Genomic DNA, 21,825 nt, shown 5'->3' on the forward strand with positions numbered 1-21,825 from the left:
CCTCCAGACCACAGGCTCTGGGTGCGCCTTGCAGTGCCGGGCTGGAGGGTGTCCTCCCAGAAGCCTCTGGAAGCCAAAACACCTCCAAGACCCAAGGAAGTGACTCACCCTGGGGGACAGTTCAGTCACTGAGAGACTGGTGGCCAGGGGTTCTGATGGCTGCCCCATTGCCACAGTTGGTGAGTGCTGCCCATGTCCCCATGGACTTAGATGGCCCAGGAGAGGGTGCCGGGATGCCCGGAAATCCCGGCAAGGCTGAGCTCTGGAGTCAGCCTGTGGAACAGGAGCTGCTTAGGAGCTCCAAAGGGTTGAAGGAGAGGAGCGGAGAAAGAAGGTGCCAAGAAATCCCCCTCCTTCCCAGTGAAGTCCACCCACACAGCCACCAACAGGAAGAGAGAAGAAATTCTAGGGAGAGGGTTGGCAGGAGCTAGTCCCCTGAGCCAACCAGGAATACAGCCCTCCTTCTGTCCCCGGCGATGTACCGCCCCACTCCGCCACCTCCAGCAGCTCCCCAGCTCTGGCCACCCAGGGTGGGGACCCACAAGGGCGGCCTCCAACAGGCAAGAGTGGCTCGGGAGTGAGAGGACGGGGGCACAGAGGCCCTGCCCATGGGGAGAACAGGAAGGAGCAGCATTATAGGATGCACATCCCCGAGTGGAGGCTGACCTGGAATTCTGGTGGGAGCAAGAGGTTATGATGGGAGCGGGTGGAGCCAGGCAGTCTGCAGGGGTGGGAAGAAGCTTGGCTGGGCACATCCAGGGTCTGGGGACCCTCCTGCCTGTCCGTGCAGACCAATCTTGTTCAGGGGATAGTGGGCTGCGAGCCATCACTATGGCCATCGGGATAAAGTCTAAACTCCTTTCTGGGGCAGCCTAACTGGCAGGCTTCTCTCCAGTGACATGGAACCCCTTGCTGGTCCCTACAGTCACCATGGCCCATCTTCGGTCATGCTGCAGTTCCCTCTATCAACCTGGACACCTTCTACCTCCTCACAACCCCATTCAGGACCACCTTCTTACAGCACCATCCCTAACTCATCTCACCAGGAGAGGTCAGGCCTCTCCTGTCCTCCCCCAACCCAGCCCATGCCTCAGCCCACATGCCCCCATCTGGTTCACCAGTTCTTGCTCATGGCTAGACTCCTGGCCCCAGGCACAGCCTCACACACAGAACTTGACTTAACCTGCCTTCACAGGGTGTGACACTCAGGAGAGAAAGATTCTGGGCCTGGAGTGGAAACCTCCCCCTGTCCACCCTAGACCTTGACCTTTAAGAGAACAGTGTCTGAATTTGTGTCTGGCAGAGGGAGGGGTGGATTTTCAGAACTGGGCGTTAATTAGGTCAGAAGAATAGGAACAGAAGAGAGGAGCATACTAGCAGCAGCGGCAGCAGCAGCAGCACAAATCCTCAGGCTGGTGATAGGCCCTCAATAGGCAGGCAGCCAGGAAGGCTCCCTGGGGGTCCTAGGGACTGGTGCGAACTGGGGCCTGTGCAAGAGAGGGCTGTGATTCCCCAGCCAGAAGCAGAAGCGGGCTGAGTGGTTACTATGGCTTTGGGGCAGGGCCGAAGTGAAATATTCCTGGTGGTTGCTGGGCAGTGCCTGTGTGTGTAACCATGGCAACAGGGAGGGGTAGGGGGAAATGGGACAGAGAAAAGGCAGGCGTGGAGGCTGGTGGGTAAGCCACAGCAGAATAGAATTCATGTGCAGCTCAGGGGCCAGGGCCAGCCTCTGAGGCCAGGGCCTCAGACACTATGGGAGCATCAGTTCCTTCCCAGCACCCCCAGCTGTCCTGCTCCCTCCTCCCTGGCTCACTGCCCTCAGGCCACATGGTGTACCCCCATGCTCTGGGAGTAGCTCTGACCTAGTCCCAGCCACATTCTTTCCCTTCCACCATTGAAGTGGCCTCAGAATCCTGCTTTCTTTCATAGAAAATTCTCTAGATCAAATGCAGTAACAGATGTGAATGCACTTGTGACCCTTAAAGTAAAACATGAACACTAAATCTTCTCACCGTCTCTTCCTCACTGTTCTTAGAATAATGGCAGAATGTTCTTCTCTGGTTTCTCCCTGCCTAGTGTACACTGCCATAACCCCCACACCCACCCCAGGGCTGCCCAGCACTGGGGATGCACTGCTCCGTTTAATCCATGCATTTAATCCCAGGATTTAAACCTAGGGCTTGTGTAGTTGTCCTGCTCCTAGCCTTTGTCCTTCCGGCTGTTCTCCTAGGGTAGCCCCTCCTCAATTAAAGAACATTCACTGCAAGCCTTCTGGCTGGTCAGAAGAGGAGAAGCCAAAGAAACAACGCTAGTCCCCATACACCCATCACCCAACAGCTCAGCACTGCTAGCATAACACATTTCTGGTCTTTGACCAAGTATCCATGAAGCAAACATGGGACCTTAGGGAAAGGCCTCAGGCAGGCTGGCCCGTGAGAAACCCAAGGCAGGGACTACTCTTGGTCAAATAGCCAGCCCTATGCGTGTGACATGCATTACTCTTTTTTTTTTTTTGAGACAGAGTCTCGCTCTTGTTGCCCAGGTTGGAGAGCAGTGGTGTGGTCTCGGCTCACTGCAACCTCCGCCTCCTGGGTTCAAGCAATTTTCCTGCCTCAGCCTCCCAAGTAGTTGGGATTACAGGCACCCACCACCATGCCTGGCTAATTTTTTTGTATTTCTAGTAGAGACGGGGCTTCACCATGTTGGCTAGGTTGGTCTTGAACCCCTGACCATGGCATGGCAAGTGATCCGCCCGCCTCGGCCTCCCAAAGTGCTGGGATTACAGGCGTGAGCCACTGCTCCCGGCCCGCATTACTCCTTTAGAAGTTGAACTGTCACGTCCACGGTCTCATCTGGCCTCACAGTAACCCTGGGCAGGGATGAAACCACTGACCACCCCCCACCCTCTGCAGATGAGGACACTGAGCCCCAGAAGATGAACTACCTTGCGTAAGGTCCCAGGGAGCTGAGGCTGAACCACCCCCCATTCCCTCAGTCGGCCAGTCTGGGACTGCTGCTGCTTGCCTGAGCTCTAGCTGCCTGGGGGCTCCTCTGACAGCTTTTTCCAACCTAGTAAGATACAAGACTAGTCCTGATCCTTTGGTGGCTGCAGGGCCACAGGCAGCACTAACCTTTCCTTCTGCCCAGCCCTGTTTCTCCTCTCTAACCCTGGACATAAACAGGGCTCCAGTCTAAGAGAAGGAAAGGAAACTACCATGTGGAGCACGTTCTGTACAGCATCTCACAATGCTCACAATAATCTTCTGTGTACTCTCAGCCTATTTTACAGATGAGAAGACTAAGGGAGGCCAGGTAAGCTTTCCAATGCATACAAGACAAGGGGTTGGGACCTAAATTAGAGCCTAGACATTCTGACTTCACTCCTGGCTCCTTCTGTGCCTCCAGGTACCTCTGAGGAAGTGCCCAATAGCCTCATCCATGCCATAAGAGACCCTGGGCTGGCTCTGCTTATAAAAGAACTGAAGCAAAACACAAGGCCAGGCTTCTCCCATCAGGCCCTGGGTGCTGCTTCTCTGCAAAGAACATGCTCCCTGGGCAACAAGTCCAAGGCCCTGATCAACCGCATTCTCAAAAACAGGCTCTCCATTGGCCAAGGAACAAGGCTCAGGGCCTGTTGCTGCCACCCTCAGCCCCCGCAAAATTACCCCGGAAACAAGTCTCCTGGCAGCATCTGTACCCAGCACCTGCCCCCTCCCTGGAGGACACTGTCATGCTCCCCCTGTGCTGTCGTCCCCACCAGCAGACATAATTACCACTGGCTCTCGAGCTGCCAGTCCACAGAGCCAAGAAATAACATGCTCTGTGACATGTCCCATCCACCCAGCGACCCAGGCCAGGCCCACTCCAGCCTCTGAGCTCCTGCTGTGTCAGGTTCCTGCAGCAGAAAAAACAGCTCTTTCTGCCGGTTAGAGAGAGAGACTCTCCAACCTCCACTGAACCAAGGGCTCTAAGCTGGCAGTGTTATCAGACCCTTCACCGCTTCAGCCTTCAGCAGAGCAGGGCCTTCTGTTAGAACAAACCAGATCCCAAAAGCTGAAACAATCTGTGCTCATCTGCTGAATCCCTAATGGAATCAAGCCCAGGAAGCACCTTTTTTTTTTTTTTTTTTTTTAACTGAATGGCATCCTTAATCCAGTTTATCTCCCAATCAGACCTGAACATTTTCAAAAATGACTAAGTCAGAATCAAGTATCTATCAGGACAAAATGAGGACATTTATCAGGACATATTGAACAACCAAAATGTACCAGGCACCTTCACATTCATTTTCTTATTTAATCCACCAAAGTCATACAAGAAAGATCTTATTAGCTCCATTTTACAGATGAGAAAACCGAGGCTCAGGGTGGTAAGAAGCTCACCCAGGCCACACAGATTGTGAATGGTAAATTCAAGATTCAAACAGCCAGATGCCCAGCATTGGGCATGGCACAAAGTCTGTTAATCTGCAGAGTCCCAGGACCCAGAGACTTACCTATCCACCCCACTCTCTCAACACCAGGGCTCTGTACCCTTTCCATTTCTAAGAGCAGCAACTTGTTCGCCAGCTGAATGAAACAGGGATCCAAGGGTTCAGTTTACTTTAGCACATATTTTTATGCCCCAGATCAGTATTTCAGAAATAAGAAAGATTCCTGTATCTCCTAGTTCCCCATCTGTCTCAGAAAATCAGGCTGGTTTGATACACGGTTCTTTCAAAAACAAGAATATACATTTGAGGTTCAGCAGGCTGGGGTCATTCCTTCTGATTTGGGGACCAGGATTTCCTCCACATCCCTGGGTACAAACTGCAGTAGATGGGAGTCCATTTGGGACAGGAACTATGATTGAACTGTTAATCATTGTCTTTACATTGCTGAGCATGGTCCCGCATGCTGTAGCTCCTTGAATAAGATTAGATGGATGGATGGTAGGTGGATGGATAGATAAGAGAATGAATGGATGGATACATGGTGGGTGGATAGACAGATGAATGGATGAATGGGTAGGTGGATGCAGGGTTGGTAGGTGGCTGGATGGATGAATGGGGGATGGATGGAATGATGGGTGGATGGATGAATGATAGGTGGATGAATAGGTCGATAGATGAATGGTGGGTAGATGGATGGATGAAAGGGTGGATGGATGGATGGTGGATGAATGGATTAATAAGTGGACAAATGAATGGTGGGTAGGAGGACGGGCGGATGCAGAAATGATGGGAGGGTAGATGGCCAGAAGGATAAATGGTAAAGTGGGTGGGTGATAGATATATGAATGAATCAATGATAAGTACGTGGATTTTTAAATGCCATTTTGGCTCCGAAGACCCAAAACTAGGTCCAAAACACAAATCATCTTCAATCAGTTATATCTTATATCCTCCTTGCATTCCTGTGAAAGCATTAGTAACGTTTCTATTTACCTCTTGAAAGACAAGGTCTCCCTCATTCATTCTGATCGCACAGTCAGCTTGTAATAAAAACCATATCCAAGGTAGCAGCCGCACACCACACAGCCACTCCTCTGAGTTCCAAACCACAAAACAAGGAAGCCTGCAAACACCGTTTCCTGCAGCAGCTGCTCTGGATGTCCTGGAGGTGGAAGCAATGATGATGATGCCTCCTGGGTTGGCTCTGCAGAAAAAGCTTTCACTGCAGCATAATGCATTCTGCAGGTATTAGGAGAACCTAAGTAGCAGCCAAGGTCACCAGCTGCTGTTCTAGAGGTTTCTCCCCAAGCCCATCATTTGCAGCCAAACTCAGCCAACATCAAAGCGGGATGAGGAAAACCCTGCAGGTACATGGAGCCTTGGGGTTCAGCTGAGAGGTATCAGGGCAGGAGCTTGGGAGGTTGGTAGAGTGGAACCCATACCCTAGTCCTCTCACTGATCAAGAATTAGATTGGAGGGAAGGAGAATTTAAAACAAAGGCAGGAGAAAAGGCAGGTCTGGCCACTTAGAGAAACCATTCCCAGCCACAGAGGCCAGATCCAGCAGCCGGGGGAAAGGTCACTGCAGATGAAACACTAAAACTAAGTTCATTGCCAATACTCTCCCCCAAATCCCTCAAGTTTCTGAATGTCTAACAGGCTGGGTGTGTGTAAGGGGAAACAAACCAGCCAACCCCACAAGAGGTGCCTCCTCCCAGCCTCAGTGCAAACAGCGTCTGGGCAGTGCCTCTGTTTCCTATGCCACAGGGAATCTCCCAGGACACCACCTGGCCAGCCAACCCAGACTCACCCACCCCATAACCCCTAGTCTCTGAGGCAGGCTGCCAGCCACACTGTCTTACAAAAGGGAAAGAGCTGCTTGGAGGAGATCACATACTCAGGAAAACCCACCTGGCTCCAAGCATGGGCCATGTTTCTGTAAAAGGCCATTCTCCACTTGGAGGGTTTGGGGGTGGGTGGACAGCCTTAACTGAAAGGCATCTGAACTCTGTCCTGAGGACTCAGATCAAGCAGAGGCTACAGAAAATGACTTGGGAAGACAGAGCTCAGCCTCACTCCTACCAGGAGAAAAATTATGACCATCCTCACCCTGACAGGCTTGTCCCTTTTACAAAGCCCTCTGATCCCCAAAGTCACCTCCTTGGCCTTTTACACTTAAGACCAAGGATTAGAGCAGTGGGCAAGGGAAGTACCAGGATGGAAGTCCAGGAGCCCTGCGTCCTGGGGCTTGGAAACTGCTGAGGGAGAAGGACATGTTCGAGTCATGGCTTCAAGGCTTATTAGTATATGACCTTGACCAACAGCCATACCTGTCCTGGACCTCACTTTTGTCATCTGTAAGATGGGAACATACAGTATTAGACTGAACTATATGAAACTGTTGTTTTTGCAGGTCATAAACAATTGAAAATTGGCAATTTCATATGACTCAACATAATGCTCACCTAATCAGCTTGGAACCTCCCTAGCTGAGAAAGGATCTAACAGATGACCCCGTTTCCAGCCTTTCACCACCTACCTGTAAATTGCACTGGAAGCCTCAGTACACAAAGGCCACAAAATAACCGGTGTTTAGGCCAGGCACAGTGGCTCATGCCTGTAATCCTAGCACTTTGGGAGGCTGAGGCAGGTGGATCACCTGAGGTCAAGAGTTCGTGACCAGCCTGGTCAACATGGTGAAACCCCATCTCTACTAAAAATACAAAAATCAGCCAGGTATGGTGGCGCGCACCTGTAATCCAAGCCACTCGGAAAGCTGAGACAGAAAAATCGCTTTAACCTGGGAGACAGAGGTTGCAGTGAGCCAGGATCGCACCACTGCACTCCAGTCTGAACGATAAAGGGAGACTCTGTCTCAAAAAACAACCACCACCACCACAAAAAAAACCCTGTGTTTCCAGACAGATGATTCCAGGGCAGTCTCACTGGAGGGTGAACGTGGTGAAATGGCGAAGAGGGGATGGGAATACTGGTCTGCATCTGGGGTTCCATATTTCAAAACTAGGATTCAGTCTGTGGTCAGAGTAAGGGCCCATTTTAAAAAGTAAAAAGCACACTGTTCTCCCATGAAAATCAGATGTGGCACATGGTCCCTCTATCTCCACAGCTGCTAACCAGCGAGATGGCCCCTCCCCTGGGCAACCACTTACCCACCTCACAGGCAAACATTTTAGGGCAACACCCTGGCCAGCTGGCACTCCCATCCAAATATCCACACCCTACACAGAAACTCTCAGATCCAACATGGACCAGACCCAGCTGAGGCAGGATGCAATCCCTCTGCCCCACAGGCCAGCGCCTGCTCCTGTTTGCTGGGAGGCCTGAGGCACCAGAGGCAATCTGATTACCAACGCTATCTAAGCAAGCCCTGGCATCGCATGGTCCCAGGCATACAAGGGAACATTCACTTCTGGCTGTTCAGGGATCCAGCTCATGGGATCTTGGTTTCTTAACCTCCATATCCATACACTGCTCTCAGATGCATCGTTTTTTTAAAAACCTATTTCTCAACCTGGTGGTTCCCAGCTCACCAGCTCTGATGGGCCCCTTGGTCGGAGTACTTGGACCTGACCATGTAGATGACTCCTGTGTGCTTGGCTTCTGATGCTCCTGCCCCACTCTTCCTGTGCTCCCTTTGGACCAGTCCAGTCCATCCTTCATCTTACCACCTCCTCAACCACACAGCCACAGTGCACTCTCCCTTGCTGAGCATCCAAAGTGCTTAGCCCTGGGCAAACATTCCTTGGTACCATGGCCACCATATGTGTGCAAGCATGAGTGTGTGCGTGCATCCACATGCGTGTGTTTGCCTCATCTTCCTGCCCAGGACATGAGCAATGGGTCCTGTAGAAAAGTCTAAACAGCCAACTTCATGTGTGCTTTGTCTAGCACGATTTGTCTTCTCCTCTGCGTTCTTTTCCCATAGCATTCACGCGTGGACATCCTGCATATTGTAGTTTTTGATTAATTTACTGCCTGCTTCCCTTTACTAGAATGTAAGCTCCACGAGGGAAAGGACTTTTCTCCGTTTTGTTTGCTGCGGCATCTCTGGTGTCTAGAGCAGGGTCTGGCACAAAGTAGATGCTCAATAAATAGCTGTTGCGTGAATAAATGAACTCCTTCCATAGGCACGCTTACCTTTGTGAGTATTGTTATATTACAGGGGAGAAAACGGAGGCTCAGAGAAAATAAGTGATGTGCCCCAGCCCTCAACTAACACGCAGAACTGGAACCTGATTCCATGCTTTCTGACTCCAAAGTACACATTCCTTCCATTCCCTACCTGCCATGTTCTCATATCTGTCACAGCACCCAACACACAGCTATGTAACATTTTACTGTGGCCTTGTTGATGATCATCTTTTTAATCCCAAAAGAGGTGGGTGGGGCCTTAGGCACTCAGTCTCTACTTATTTGGGGGCAGAATGCAGGCCTCCAAATGAAGCCTTCTACAGCCAATTCCAAACCTAATGAGCAAGACTTGCTGTATGGGGGGCCAGGGCCAAGATGCATCTACTTTAGGAGTATCCCTGGGAGACAGAATTTGGCTAGGTCACGGGTGTACCTGGGCCGCACAGCCCTTCCCCACAGGGTCAGAGGGCCAGAGGCCCCTGAAGGACATCCTGGAGCTTACCATGGATTCGCTGATGAGGAGGAGCAGGAGGGCTTCCTCGATGTTGTCCTTGGGGCAGTAGAGGCTGAAAAACACAAATGACAGGCCTGGCTAGAGCACACACCTCACCAGACAGCACCACTGACCCACCATGCCAGCCTTCTGCCCCAGAGTCAGCACCAGCCCGGTAAGGTGACCTCTTCCTGCATAATTCATGGGCACCGGATACCATATGCCCCAGAGTTATGGATCTGAAAGGCTGTGGTGGGTGGTGGCTGCTGGGCTGGAATAGTACGGATTCTCCCAGGGAGGAAACATTCCTCCCAGCACCAGCACTGCAGGGAATGGCTGGGGCAAGGAGCAGGGAGAAGCCAGAACTACGCTCTGCTGGTTGGCTACAGACCGCACCTTCGATGAATGGCACAAGCGAGAGAGAGGTGTATCAGACAAGACTACTGGGAAGACAGGTAACCTCCAAATGATTTCTTTGGTCTCCGAGTGCCTTACAGGATTATCTCCACAACCTGGACCCCAACACCTGCCTTCTCTAGTTGATCTGGCTCCTGCTGAGACTGAGGAGGCTGGCAGTGTGCTGAGTGGAGACTGGAGGAGAGCATGGGGCAAAGAGGAAGCCACCAGTGGGGACAGAACCCTGCGTGAGACGTGAGACTGGCAAGGTGCAGCAGGGCAGGCAGAACTTACTTGTCTCCTTCATAGAGGTGAGGTTTCCGCAGGGCCTGAGTGGCGAAAGAACTCTCCTCCTTGCCCATGAACTCAGGCAGAGGGTGGGACAGGGGGCTCCAGTAGCACTCCTCACTCAGGGAGTGCAGCAGGACCCCCGCCAGGTGCTTGGCCGCCATCTGGCAGAGAGGGAAGCACTCGGACCCAGGCACAGTTGTCAGCTCTACCCCAGCATGACCTAGAACGCCCTCTGCCCATCCCAGCTAAATCTGCCCCGCTTGCAATGTGCGGCCCTTTGGGTAAACCCCCCAACCCCACTGCCAAGGAGCCCCCTTGCTCCTTCAGTCCCTCCAACACTGGGGCTCCCACCCCTCTGCTGGCCTCAGACGGCTCCTACCTCATCTTTTCTCTTCTCTCCTCTCCTAGACAAGAGGAGCATTTCCTCCCTCTCCTGACCCCTTGGAGCCCAGCCCCACTCTGAGTATTCAGCAGGCCCTTGCAGTTTTGGGAAGAGCATAATGCCACAGGCATGGGCAGCTCTCTCTCTCAGGTGCCTTTCTGATACTCCATGGAGAATTATAGCATGAGAAGCAGCTGTGGCTCTCTAGTTTGGACAAACTAAGGACTAGGAGGGCAGGCCTGTGTTGGGGCAGGCAAGCAGGGTCAATGTTGTTTACTAGGATCATAAACAAATCCCTAAAAGTTCGCATAGCACCTTGCTAGTGGTGGTAGCAAGTTTGTCAACACAGTTTGCCCAGGGAAGCGCTGGCAGTAGATCTGAAATCTGATTTAACATGAGGGACTATCTGCAATGCCGCGGGGGGAAGGAGGCTGCACCTCCCTGGCTGCGTGGGAAAGGATGCTGAGATTGATTACCAACCTCTGCCACAAGCAGGCAGGAGACCTACTGCCACCCCTGCCTCACAGGCTCCCTGCAAGGACTTCTGTTGTCTCCCACCAAAGCTGACTCCTGAATAAGCCAGCACTGCCAGCACCCCACATTACCACTTTGAAGTTCTGAGTTGCTTTGGTCTCCACAGTCCGCAGCACCTCCCGGAGCTCTCTCATGCCCTTCACGATGTTCCTGGTGGGAGGACGGCAGAAGTAGAGTTGTTAACAGCCTAGCTCGCAAAGAAGGATGCTCTCAGCACACCAGCAGACCCCAGGAGCAGCTGACTGCTGGAGTTTTATTTGAACACATTCGATAACTGGAGTGAAAAGTTAGAGTTGTAACACCAGGACTTTAGAGGCCCAGGACATCAACAAAAAGGAGGGAGGATCCCTTTTCCCCTAGTCCCTTTCCCTCTTTCCCCCCAGCAACTTGGGCTTCCGGTTTACCACCAAAGGGGTACCAAGATTGAGTATCTCAAACAAGGTGTGACCTTGGCCTAAGAGCCTTGGGCTGGTGTCAGACTTTCTGACCTCAGTCAGTCTCAAATTCTCCAGCTTCACTTGCTGTATCTGGTCGATGCTGGATTCCATCCTCCCCTCTCTGTCCCTAGTACCATGGCCCCAGGCTGGCCTGCCTCACCTTGGGCCTTGATGACCACACCAGCCAGTCTCACCACTTCCAGTCAGCCTTCTGTGCCTTGAAATAGTTTTCAAGCTTTTAAAAGTGTGAGCCATAGTGACAAATACATCTTACATGGCAACCCATTACCCACATACACTTCCCTGACATAAAACCGAAGTTTCTCGACAAAATACCCATCTCTCCTATGTGCAATCAACACTGAGGTTTTCCATTTTCCTTCTACCTCTACCCCCATTTTGTAACATGCTGGCTGCAGCCCACTAAATAGATCTTGCATTCCCACTAACAGGCTGTGGCCCACAATGTGGAAAACTGCTCCCACTGCGCCTCGGGGATCTAGTGGATGCAGGAAGGTCACCTGGATCCTCTCAAGTCCAGCCCTACAGTGGCCCCAGGGCTCACAGAATAAGCCCTCAGCATAGCTTCCTGAGGCTGTGGGGCCTGCCCCTCACCTTTCTCCCACCTCAGCCCCCAGCACTCAAGCAAGTCCTTTCTGAATGACCGCAGTCCCCTATATCAAGTCTCGGCACTGGCTTCTTCCACTCCCTTACATGGCCTTTCCCCACTTCATCCTTCAAAAGCAAGTTCCAATGTAACCTCCTCCATGAAGCCTCCCCAGACCCCTCCCCATGCTGCCCTGCCTGTTAATTCCTCTTCTGAAGCAAGTAAAACCACTCAAGGTCGTTTTCTACCTGCAGGTCTGACCCTCGCACACTGTGGCCACCTGAAGGCCAGGCGCATCGCTCCCATGTTTCTAAAGCTCCGCCCAGCAGCTCCTGCCACGTAGCACATGCTCAGGAAAGTGTAAGGGCTGCCCTGCTCATCCACTCAGGGGGTTCCCCGGATCACACCACACAAGGGAAAGCAGAGGCTGCTGGGCTGGCGAATTCAGAAAAATTAAGATCACAGACGGTGAAGAGCCAAAGCTGGCAGCCAAGAAAGTTACATAAGCCCCTTCTTCAATTTCATGCACAAAACAGGCTCCTGGGGGCTTTGGGGCCTGGGAGCCATGAAAGGACACATTTGCAGATCAAGTCCCTTGCCTTCTGGAAATCTCTGGCCTCAGGGCATGCAAGCAAGACGGACCCTTGTCTTCAGAGTTGAGAATGGAGACTCCTGGGGTAGGATCAGAGTTACGATGACCTTCCCTAACCTGCCAAGTGCTCTGAAGACCTGGGAGTGGCAAGCAGGACAGGGAACCTCAGCCCCCTTAGAGACCATCAAGTCTGGGTGAGGTCTGTAAAATGAAGACTTCACTTAGCTCAGTGTCTCCCAGACTTCTGTAGACTGCATACCTCATTCACCATGTTTACCACTATTAGTCCTAATAATACTATCACCAGTATTATTATTTATTTCATACTTTTCCTTATATCTTCCTTCTTCTTTTAAGGTGAGTAAATAACTCACCTTCCCTTAGTAATAACAGAAGTATTTTTTAAAAGCTAGTGTGCACATCACTTAAAACCACATTGTGTGTCACTAGAAGTACTTGTCCCACACTCTAAGAAATGATAATTTATTTCATTTATTTGCAGAGATGAGGTCTTGCTATGTTGCCCAGCCTGGTCTCGAACTCCTGGACTAAAGTGATCCTCCCACTTCAGCCTCTCAAAGTGCCGGGATTACAGGCATGAGCCACCACCACGCCTGGCCAGAAATGATAATTTAGACAAGAGTGCCTCAAAATGTAGTACTTGGACTAGCAGCACCCGTATCCCAGGGACTTGTTAGAAATGCAAATTCTGAGACCCCCACCCAGACCTGCTGAATTAAGAACTCTGGGGTGGGCCACGTGTGGTGGCTCATGCCTATAATCCCAGCACTTTGGGAGGGCGAGGCTGGAGGATCACTTGAGGTCAGTAGTTCAAGACCAGCCTGGCCAACATGGTAAAATCCCATCTCTACTAAAACTACAAAAATTAACTAGGCTGTGGTGGCGCCCGTGCCTGTAGTCCCAGCTATTCGGGAAGCTGAGGCAGGAGAATTGCTTGAACCTGGGAGGCTGAGGTTGCAGTGAGCTGAGATCGCACCACTGCACTCTAACCTGGGCAACAGAGCAAGACCCTATCTCAAAACAAACCAACCAAACAACCTTTGGGGTGGGGCCCAGAAATCTGGGCTTTATCAGATCACCAGGGGGGTTCTGATGGACACTCAAGTCGAGAACCACTGGTTTAGGGGATGCCCGGGGGTCTTCTAGTTCTCCTAGTTCAAGAAGTCGGGCTTCAGAAGGGACAATCTGACACAGTAACCCCAGTTTTGCAGCCAGTCCCTAAGTCTGTAATCTTGGGAAAGTGAGGCAGCCTCCCTAAGTCCTAGTCTCTTTTCATTTCCTCATAGTCCTGTTAGGAAGATGACATACATGTGGCCCCAAGCACACTCAGGCATGTGGCAGAGGTTCATTAAATATTCTCTTCCTTTCTCCTTCTAATTTGGGTCTTGAAGATCATATGACTTATGTTGTGACTTATGTTAAAGTTTGGAAGTTTGGGAGCTCATGAGTAGGGGAGAGGACACAAGTGCCTGCAGGGACCCTTCGGCTTTGTGACCACCTTCCGCCTACCAGCCCTCTGCCCCACAGAGGACAGAAGAACAGGATTCCTGGTAGATAAGCCAGGCCCAAGGACAGGCCCGGGCCCCCCACAAGAAGCTCCTTCGGTTCCACTGAGGCCTCTGTCTCAGGAAATAACCCAGAGCTGGAGAGCAGGCCACAGGCCAGGCCAGCTAAGGGGACAGCCCAGCACCAGCCACCACCAGAAGACAGGAAAAAGACAGACTGCAGCTAACTAAGTAAAAGGACAGACCTCACGAGCTCCCAGAAGAGAAAAGAACTGGCTGATCCTGGGACATCAGTCTAGGACAACCCTGGAAGCTGGGCCCAACAGCAGCAGGCTGAAGAGGGCTAGACCCCGGGGCTGCCTAGGGCCCTGTGGCCTACAGGGGGCCGGCAAGTCCTGGCACCTGCTACCAAGAGGCCAAAGCCAAGAATGACTGTGGCCCCTTCTTCCCACTCCACCGCAAGGACTGTCCTCTCTCTGCATTGCTGAATGAGCTCAGCCTTCAGCCTTTACATCATCAACGCTCTTGGACCAGCAGAGTGGCATTACCTGGAAGCTTGGGAGAAATGCAGACTCCCCTCCAAAACACACACACATACATGCACACACACACACACACACGCAATTAAAGAATCAGCACTGCACATTATGCATCTTAAGATTCTGTATCTAAAAGTTGTGTCTTTTTACTACTTTCAAATCTATAAGGGACTCTAGCATATAAGCTCCCAGGAATTCTTTAGCAAACCAAATAATCACCCCCAGGCATGTTTTGGGTAAATCCCAATTTTTATTGAATGCCCTTCAAGAAAAAAAAAAAAAATAGAGAGGTCCCAGTGGCCAGGGCTGTACAGGGAGAGATCTGGGGTCCCAGCTAACACTGACCTGGGAATGCCCCTCTGCCTCAGCTTACTCCTCTGAGAAATGAGAAAGCACACGGGGCTTCTCCAGGGCTCTGCAGATGGCCATGAGCCTGAGCAATCCCGTCTCAGCTCTGAAGCTGCCAGTGCCAGGTGGAGCTGGGGCTTTTCCGAGCCATTGCTGGCTGCCCTGCCAGAGGCCAGCTTGAAAGATCTCTTTGTTCTTGTCTCTCATGCTGACCTTTCTGAGCAAAGCTGCCCACTTTTAACAATATCCAAACAGGGCCTCAAACAAACCCTGGCCCAGAAACAGCCTGCGTGGGGAGAAGCCAGGAAGCCATTTATTCCAAGTCAAGTAAAGCCTGGTTGGCCAGGAACAGAAAGAGAGATGTGGGTGTGATGATGGGTCAAGGACACGGCTCATCTTAGGGGAGCCTCTAGGTGGGATGTGCAAAGGGCTGGCAAGCTCCCCAGTCCCCTAGGTGGCAGCAGGCAGTGCTGCACGTTTCACGGAGCCCTTCCTTTACCTTTACTCAGTCCGTGCAGCTTCTAATGAGGTTGGTGAGGGAGACAGGCTTCATTATCCCTGTACCAGCACAATGTGTGGTGCATAGAAGGTGCTCAAGAAATGATCACTGAATAAATAAATCCCTATGTTCCAACAGGAAAAAGAGCCTGGAAGACGCCTGCCTTTCCAGGCTGTCACTTACCAAAAGGGAGAGGCAGGCTTACGGCAGGCACAAAAGGGTTCAGATTTTCCTCTCTTTTCACCCTGAGACCCCTGAGAAAGACAACACCTGTCTCTTGACCCAGCATAGTTACATTTTCTTTTCCTGGCCATGTGAACTCCAGAACTCCTGGGACTCAATTTGCTAAGTCTTTACAAAGTGCCAGCTGCCTACCAAGTGCCTGGTCATCAGCTCTGTTCACAATAGAGATTAGCCAACTATTCTGCACACAATAAGTGTTAAAAAAATATTTGGGGAAGACTGGGTTTGAGCTGAAACAGAGAATGAGAAACTACATGGAACTGATGGTTGAATGGAACCTGAACAGATACTAGTGCATATGGCCCTGGCCAGATGTCCGCATTCCAGGGCCAGTACTGCTAAATGTGTATGAAAGGTTACTAGTCAAAGACCCAGAAGAGCATAGCTAGTTGGCAGATCCCAACAGGTGAACAGGTGAATCAGGGGACAAGGTCAGGTGAAGTTCAAATGGTCATCAAACTGTTCACCCCTGTCGCAGACCCAAATCCTCTGTTTTAAACAGAGGATTCCTCTTCAACCCCAGCCTCAGAATAAGGCTGTGACATTTCCCTCCTGTGGCACTGAGGATGTCATCCAGGTGCCGGGCTCTTTCCTTTCTAGTGAGGTGGGGGATGGGGGTGGGGAAGGTTGAGGAGGTGGTGCTAAGAGTAGACAAACGCTGTGCATTCAGAGAGGCTGGAATGGGCCTCAGAGGTTACCCTGTGCCCCAAAGCATGACACAGAGCACCAGGAGGCTCTCAGAATGAGCTTCACTGTTGGGTGACTGTGGCCCTGGAACCCCAGATTTGTGAGAACAGTCTGACTCCTGTCCTCTCCTAGCCCTGCAGATACCAGGTGGCTACTAGAAGAAGGCAAAATTACTGATGGAACCCCTCATGGGGGTCACACCAAACAGCAGGCTGGGCTTTCTAAGGTGCCTTTGCTGCCCCTCCAACTCGGCATCCAGCTGGAAAGGTGGAAAACACACACACACACACACACACACACACACACACACACACACACACGGAAAGGGACAGTGCTTTCACCGGCCTGAACAACCTGCCACACACACACACACACACACACACACACACACACACACACACACACACACACACACACACGGGAAGGGACAGTGCTTTCACCGGCCTGAACAACCTGCCAAAGCCCTGGGGAACTCCCTTAGAAAACACATCCACTCCCTTCTCTGTTGTTTGATTTTGGTGCAGTGAGCACATGTTGCTTTACTAATTAAAAAAAATTAAAAGAACAAGCACAAAACCTGCTGCCCACCTGGTTCAATGTGCACAGCCCAAGCTCACTCTGGACCCAGAGCAAAGAATAGGTGCTGCCAGGTCTAGGTGGAAGGAAGGGAAAAACCAACTCAGAGAGAAATGGGCTCTTGCCCACTCTGGGTAAAGGAGCAGAGTTGGCTCACATTCTTGTTCTTGGGAGACGCCCAGGCACTCGTCCTAGCGCAGTTAGAGCCACTGACAGGGACAACCAGCTTCCCTGGCACTGCACGGTCCCCCTCCCCTTTCAGGCCCCCACTGCTTCACCCCTAGAGCCCTTTCATGCAAAAGAGAACCAAGCTCATTTCTGGAGCCTCCCCCATAGTCTGGACCCTGGGCCCAGCAGCCATTGCCCGCCTCCCCAAAAAACATGTCAGAAAGGTGCCCCCTTCTGGCAACCAGGTGGCCGAACTGCCTGGGGCGAGGCTCCAACCAGAGTCCACGGCTGCCCTCTAGTGGCGGTGAGGGGAAGAGACGCCCTCCACCCCCACCCACCGAGGGCTCCTTTGCACTGGGGCCTCCCAATTCCTGATGGTCCTTTCAGGCCTGTGCCTTCAGTTCTAGCTCAATTAGGAACCCTGTCATCAGCCACAGAGCAACGGGCAAGAGCCATCTGGGGGAATCAGCTGCTGAATCAATAGGGCAAGACTCCTGGAGGAAATTAACATCCCTCAGACATCCTGATGAGGAACTGGGCAGCAGTCTCAGGCTTAGTCAGAGACAGGGAGGCCCAGGCTTTCCTGAAGCTCCAAGGAAAGCATCTGGGGTCCAGCAATCGCCACCCACTGTACACAGTGGACAACAGCACACTCTTTAAATTAGGTCAAGTCCTCAATGGGAGGGACGAGCCAGACTCTGGGGGCGGGCACTGCCTGTGGCCATCTGGCCCCACCCTGTTCTCAGCAGGGTCTCCTTAGTCTCGCTGGCAGCTGGGTCCACCCAGGCCCATGTGGGAATGAGCTCAGGCAGGAAGCAGGCTCCACCATCCCTCCCTCTCCCTGGGACTCTGAGAAACTGCAGCACCTCTGCTCCACTCTTGGCCCCTTAGGGTGAACTGCTCCTCAGACACCTTCAGGGTCCACCCCACCCCAGGCAGCACCCCCACCTCTCTGCCTCTTTCCCCCCCAGCACAGAGCACTGCCTGACCGTCTCCACCACAGGCTCCCCTCTGGGACGGTCACTCCACGAGGGGAGGGGACCTCCTCCTGGCCATAGCTCGAACCCTGCAGTGAGGGTGGTGCATCTGGCCCATAGCAGGCACTAGGAGGCAACCCAGGACAGGAACTGAGGGCCTTTCTCTGGGCTTCATCACCTAAACCTGACTCCCCTCACGGGGTAGTAAGCTCCCTGAACACCGAGAAGGGTTTCTCCCTGCTTCCCAAACAACCCAAGAGGCCAGGAGGGCAGGATGGAATGTAACCAGCAGAAAACGCTGCCTGACTCCACGGCCCTTTAACAGACCATTCAGAGCTGCCCGAATGCAGATGAGCTGACGTCAGTATCTGACAGGTATTCTGCTTCTAGCACCTTAAGCTAAGACAGTGGTTCTCAACTGGGGGCAACTGTGCCCCCACCCAGGACACATGCCGATGTCTGGAGCCATTTCCGGGTGTCACACTTGGCCAGGGCGAGTGGGGGGATGGTGCTCCTGGCATCTAGTGGGTGGAAGCCAGAGATGTTGCTAAAACCTACACTGTATAGGAGAGTCCCATGATGAAGTTACCTGGCTCAAAGTATCAGCAGTACTGAGGCTGAGAAACCCTGGGCTAAGGTATCTTTATATTATTTTTTAACTTCCTAACAACAAATGCATTTAAAAAAAATACTGAAACTGATGATTCACCTACGAGGATATCACTGTGACCAAGGGACAATGTGGTATTACACAGGCTCACTGATGTAGACATGCCATGGGCAGGCTTTGTGCTGGGCGTGGTGCCATGGGCTGGACAGACCCAGCTTCAGCACCAGGCTCATGGGGTCTACACCTGTGAGCTCTGACTTTGGGCAAGTTACTTAACCTCTCCTTTCTTCAGTAAAATGGGGATTGTATTAGTTCCTGCATCACAGGATTATACAGAAAGGCATTCGCATTCTACCTGGCATGAAGTAAGTATTAAGTATTCAACATATATTAGCCACAATTATGAGGAAAGGTGCACAGAAATTATTTACAGTCCAGCCACACAGGCTGCAACTCCAGCTCCTCTGGGCTGGATGGGCCACAGGAAACAGATAGAGGGGCTGAGTAACTGCCACGTGTCCTGGGACTGCTACTTACACGCCAAGACTTCCAAGACTTTCAAATGTTTGGGCTGTTTCCTTGAAAAGAAATGATGACTCAATTTCTACCCCTCTTCAGGGTGGTGAGGTTGGGGCAGGGTGGAGCCAGGATCCTGGCTGTAAGGACCAAAACATGTGCCTCAGGAAGAAAGAAGAGGAAGGGAGGGGGTGGAGCTACAGGAACAGAGAGTGACTGAAAGCACTTGGGCTTTCTGGGGGGTGATGGTCAGTCAACACCTCCACCCACTGCAGCACTGCATACCCACTGACCCACAACCCTCATGCGTGGCCTCAGCACAGAGTGCAGACAGGGAGAAGCAGGCTCTAGGGAGGGTGGGACCACCTGCAAGGAGACATCCTTTGAGAATGGTGATTCAGGGTCCCAGAGGGGTGGGAGTCAGCGCACCGTGCATCAGCTCTATGCTCCCAGCTGTCACTAGGCCCTGGCTTCTCCCACACACCCACGGGCTGCCCAGGCTATCCTTCCACGCCCCAAAATTTGGAAATGGCATGAGTTTCCAGGCCGCTCAGGCCCGAAGCTGGAATCACCGTGGGTAAGCTCGGGCAAGTGACTCAACGTCTCCAAGCCTCCCTCACTAGTGAATGGGGTCACCTGGCCTTCCCAGAGCACTGTACACCAAGCACATGGTTCAGCCAGGCCCCCAGCAGAAGCAAAGCATGACTGCCGCTGGTCTCTCTCCCTCTTTCCCTCCTGGCTGTCCTTGATGTTCACATTAAAGTCATACCTGCAGAAAATTCAGTTGTGGGGAAGGGGAGCAGGCAGCCCCTAGAGGTGGCTGTGGGGGGGCTCTCAATGGAGAGGAAGTTAACAGCTGTGAAAATACTCCAGGTGTTTTGCATTCCTTCCCTCTCATTGGACCCTCACACCCTCTGGGACATGGACAAACAGAAGCCCCATCTTAGAGGGGAGAAAGCCAACTAGAGGGGCAGAGGGGGAATCTGTTCAGGGCCACAGAGTGGCCTCCAACCCCAGGGCCTCACCCTTACTTCCTCCAGATGGCGAGGGCACCCACCAAAGTTTTCAAACCAGAAGCTGGGACACAGCACCTGCAGGGCGTGAGCATCCCCAGGGGCTCAGCTCAGTAACAGGATTCCTGCTGTGGGCAGTGTAGCCTATCAGATAAGACCGCCAGCTAAGAAAGTCAGCCGGGCCCTGTGCACAGAATCCTGGCTCTACCAAGGACAAGTCATATTTGTTCCCCGTGCCTCGATTTCCCATCTGTGAAGCAGGGATGCTAACTATGGTGCTTCCCTCAGGGAATACTGGGAGGACTAACAGACATGCAAGTGCCTGGTGTGAATTTAGCACTTCCTAAGTGGCATGCATTAACCTAAGAAATATCCCAGAAATGGATGAATAAAGGAGACAGAGTATTGAAATTAGAACTGTCCCCTCCCCACGAAATCCACTCCAGGAAGCTTTCATAGATAAGAACAGCCCCTCTGGCCTTCGTGCCTATACAGGTCCTTGGGAGGGAGGGAGGACTCCTTAACCTCTGTAGTGCAGGGGCCAGCAAACTGTTTTCTCTAAAGGGCAAATAAAGACAGCAAATTTTACAGATTTTCCCATAAGGTCCCAAATGCAGCTACTCCAGTCTGTGGTGAGATTATATGCAAATGAAGGGGCATGGCTGTGTTCTAACAGAAGTTTATTTACAAAAAAACTGGCGGCAGGCCACCCCTGTCTTACAGGCACAACCGCCCCAGGTCCACACCGGGCTTCATAAGTCACTGAGGAGTTAGAGTGGTGACCCCTGCTCCTCCCAAATCTCTGCAGACAGAGCTCTGCAGGCAGAGCTGAGGACGGCCTCTCTTCGGGTCCCCTAGACTCATCCCTGGGAGCTCACAACTGGCAGAGGGAGACAAGGGGGCTCCAAGCAGCAGCCGTTGGGGAGTGGTGGTCTCCAGCTTCAACTGCCGGGCCATGAAAAGAGGAACCAGCCCTCCAGGCCACCGTTTCTCTGAAACCAAAGCTCAGCAACCGAAAAAGGATCAAAAAAGCAGATGGTGGAGGTGGAGCGAGGCAGCTGTGCTTTTCAGTGCCCCGGGCCGTCCTCAGCCCCATCTCTGGCACAGGTGGTCCAAGCAGCCCAGGACTCCATGGCGGGCCCTACCCTTGCAGGTGAACTGCCTCGGGTCTCCCAGCCTCCACATCCAGATATTCCAAACAGAGACACCACCACCTCCCTGGCCTACCACTTGAGAAATTACAGAAAGAAAACAAAAGGTGACTCATATTTGGGCCAGCAGCCTGTCCAGCTGTGGACTACACAAAAATAATAAAACAAATGATAATACTGGCTTTGATTTTCCTTTTCTTTTCCTTTATTTCTATTTTTATTTTATTTATTTATTTATTTTTGAGAGAGGGTCTTGCTCTGTTGGCCCAGGATGGAGTGCAGTGGTGGGATCATGGCTCACTGCAGCCTCGATCTCCTGGGCTCAAGCAATCTTCCTACCTCAGCCTCCCGAGCAGCTAGGACCACAGGTGCACACCACGATGTCCAGCTAATTAAAAATATTTTTTTTTTTGTAGAGACGGTCTCACTATGTTGTCCAGGCTGGTCTCAAACTTGTGGGCTCCAGCAATCCTCCTGCCTCAGCCTCCCAAAGCTGTGGAATTACAGGCATGAATTCCAGGCAGCTGTGATCTATCAGGCACCCTGGTGGATGGGTGTTCACATATAACTTGATCCCCACAACAATGCTATGAGAAGGCAGGCACGGTCCTTACCACCACCTTACAGATAAGGAAAGCAGAGGTTCAGAGAGCTCAA

General features: G+C 52.0%; 1 protein-coding gene across 5 annotated transcripts in view; it reads right to left on the reverse strand.

Annotated features, from left to right (window-relative positions):
* The window catches only part of TTC7A (tetratricopeptide repeat domain 7A), a 160,447-nt gene that overhangs the window by 71,784 nt on the left and 66,838 nt on the right, over positions 1-21,825 (reverse strand). For all 5 annotated transcript variants that reach the window (XM_055377834.2, XM_055377835.2, XM_004029181.5 and 2 more), the window contains 3 exons: positions 10,751-10,829; positions 9,767-9,924; positions 9,086-9,149 (listed from right to left, as the gene is read on the reverse strand). In XM_055377834.2, coding sequence (XP_055233809.1) covers positions 9,086-9,149; positions 9,767-9,924; positions 10,751-10,829 — 301 coding nt within the window. The remainder of the gene's footprint in view (positions 1-9,085; positions 9,150-9,766; positions 9,925-10,750; positions 10,830-21,825) is intronic.

Source organism: Gorilla gorilla, chromosome 12 (assembly GCF_029281585.2).
Source record: "Gorilla gorilla gorilla isolate KB3781 chromosome 12, NHGRI_mGorGor1-v2.1_pri, whole genome shotgun sequence".
Taxonomy (NCBI): domain Eukaryota; kingdom Metazoa; phylum Chordata; class Mammalia; order Primates; family Hominidae; genus Gorilla; species Gorilla gorilla.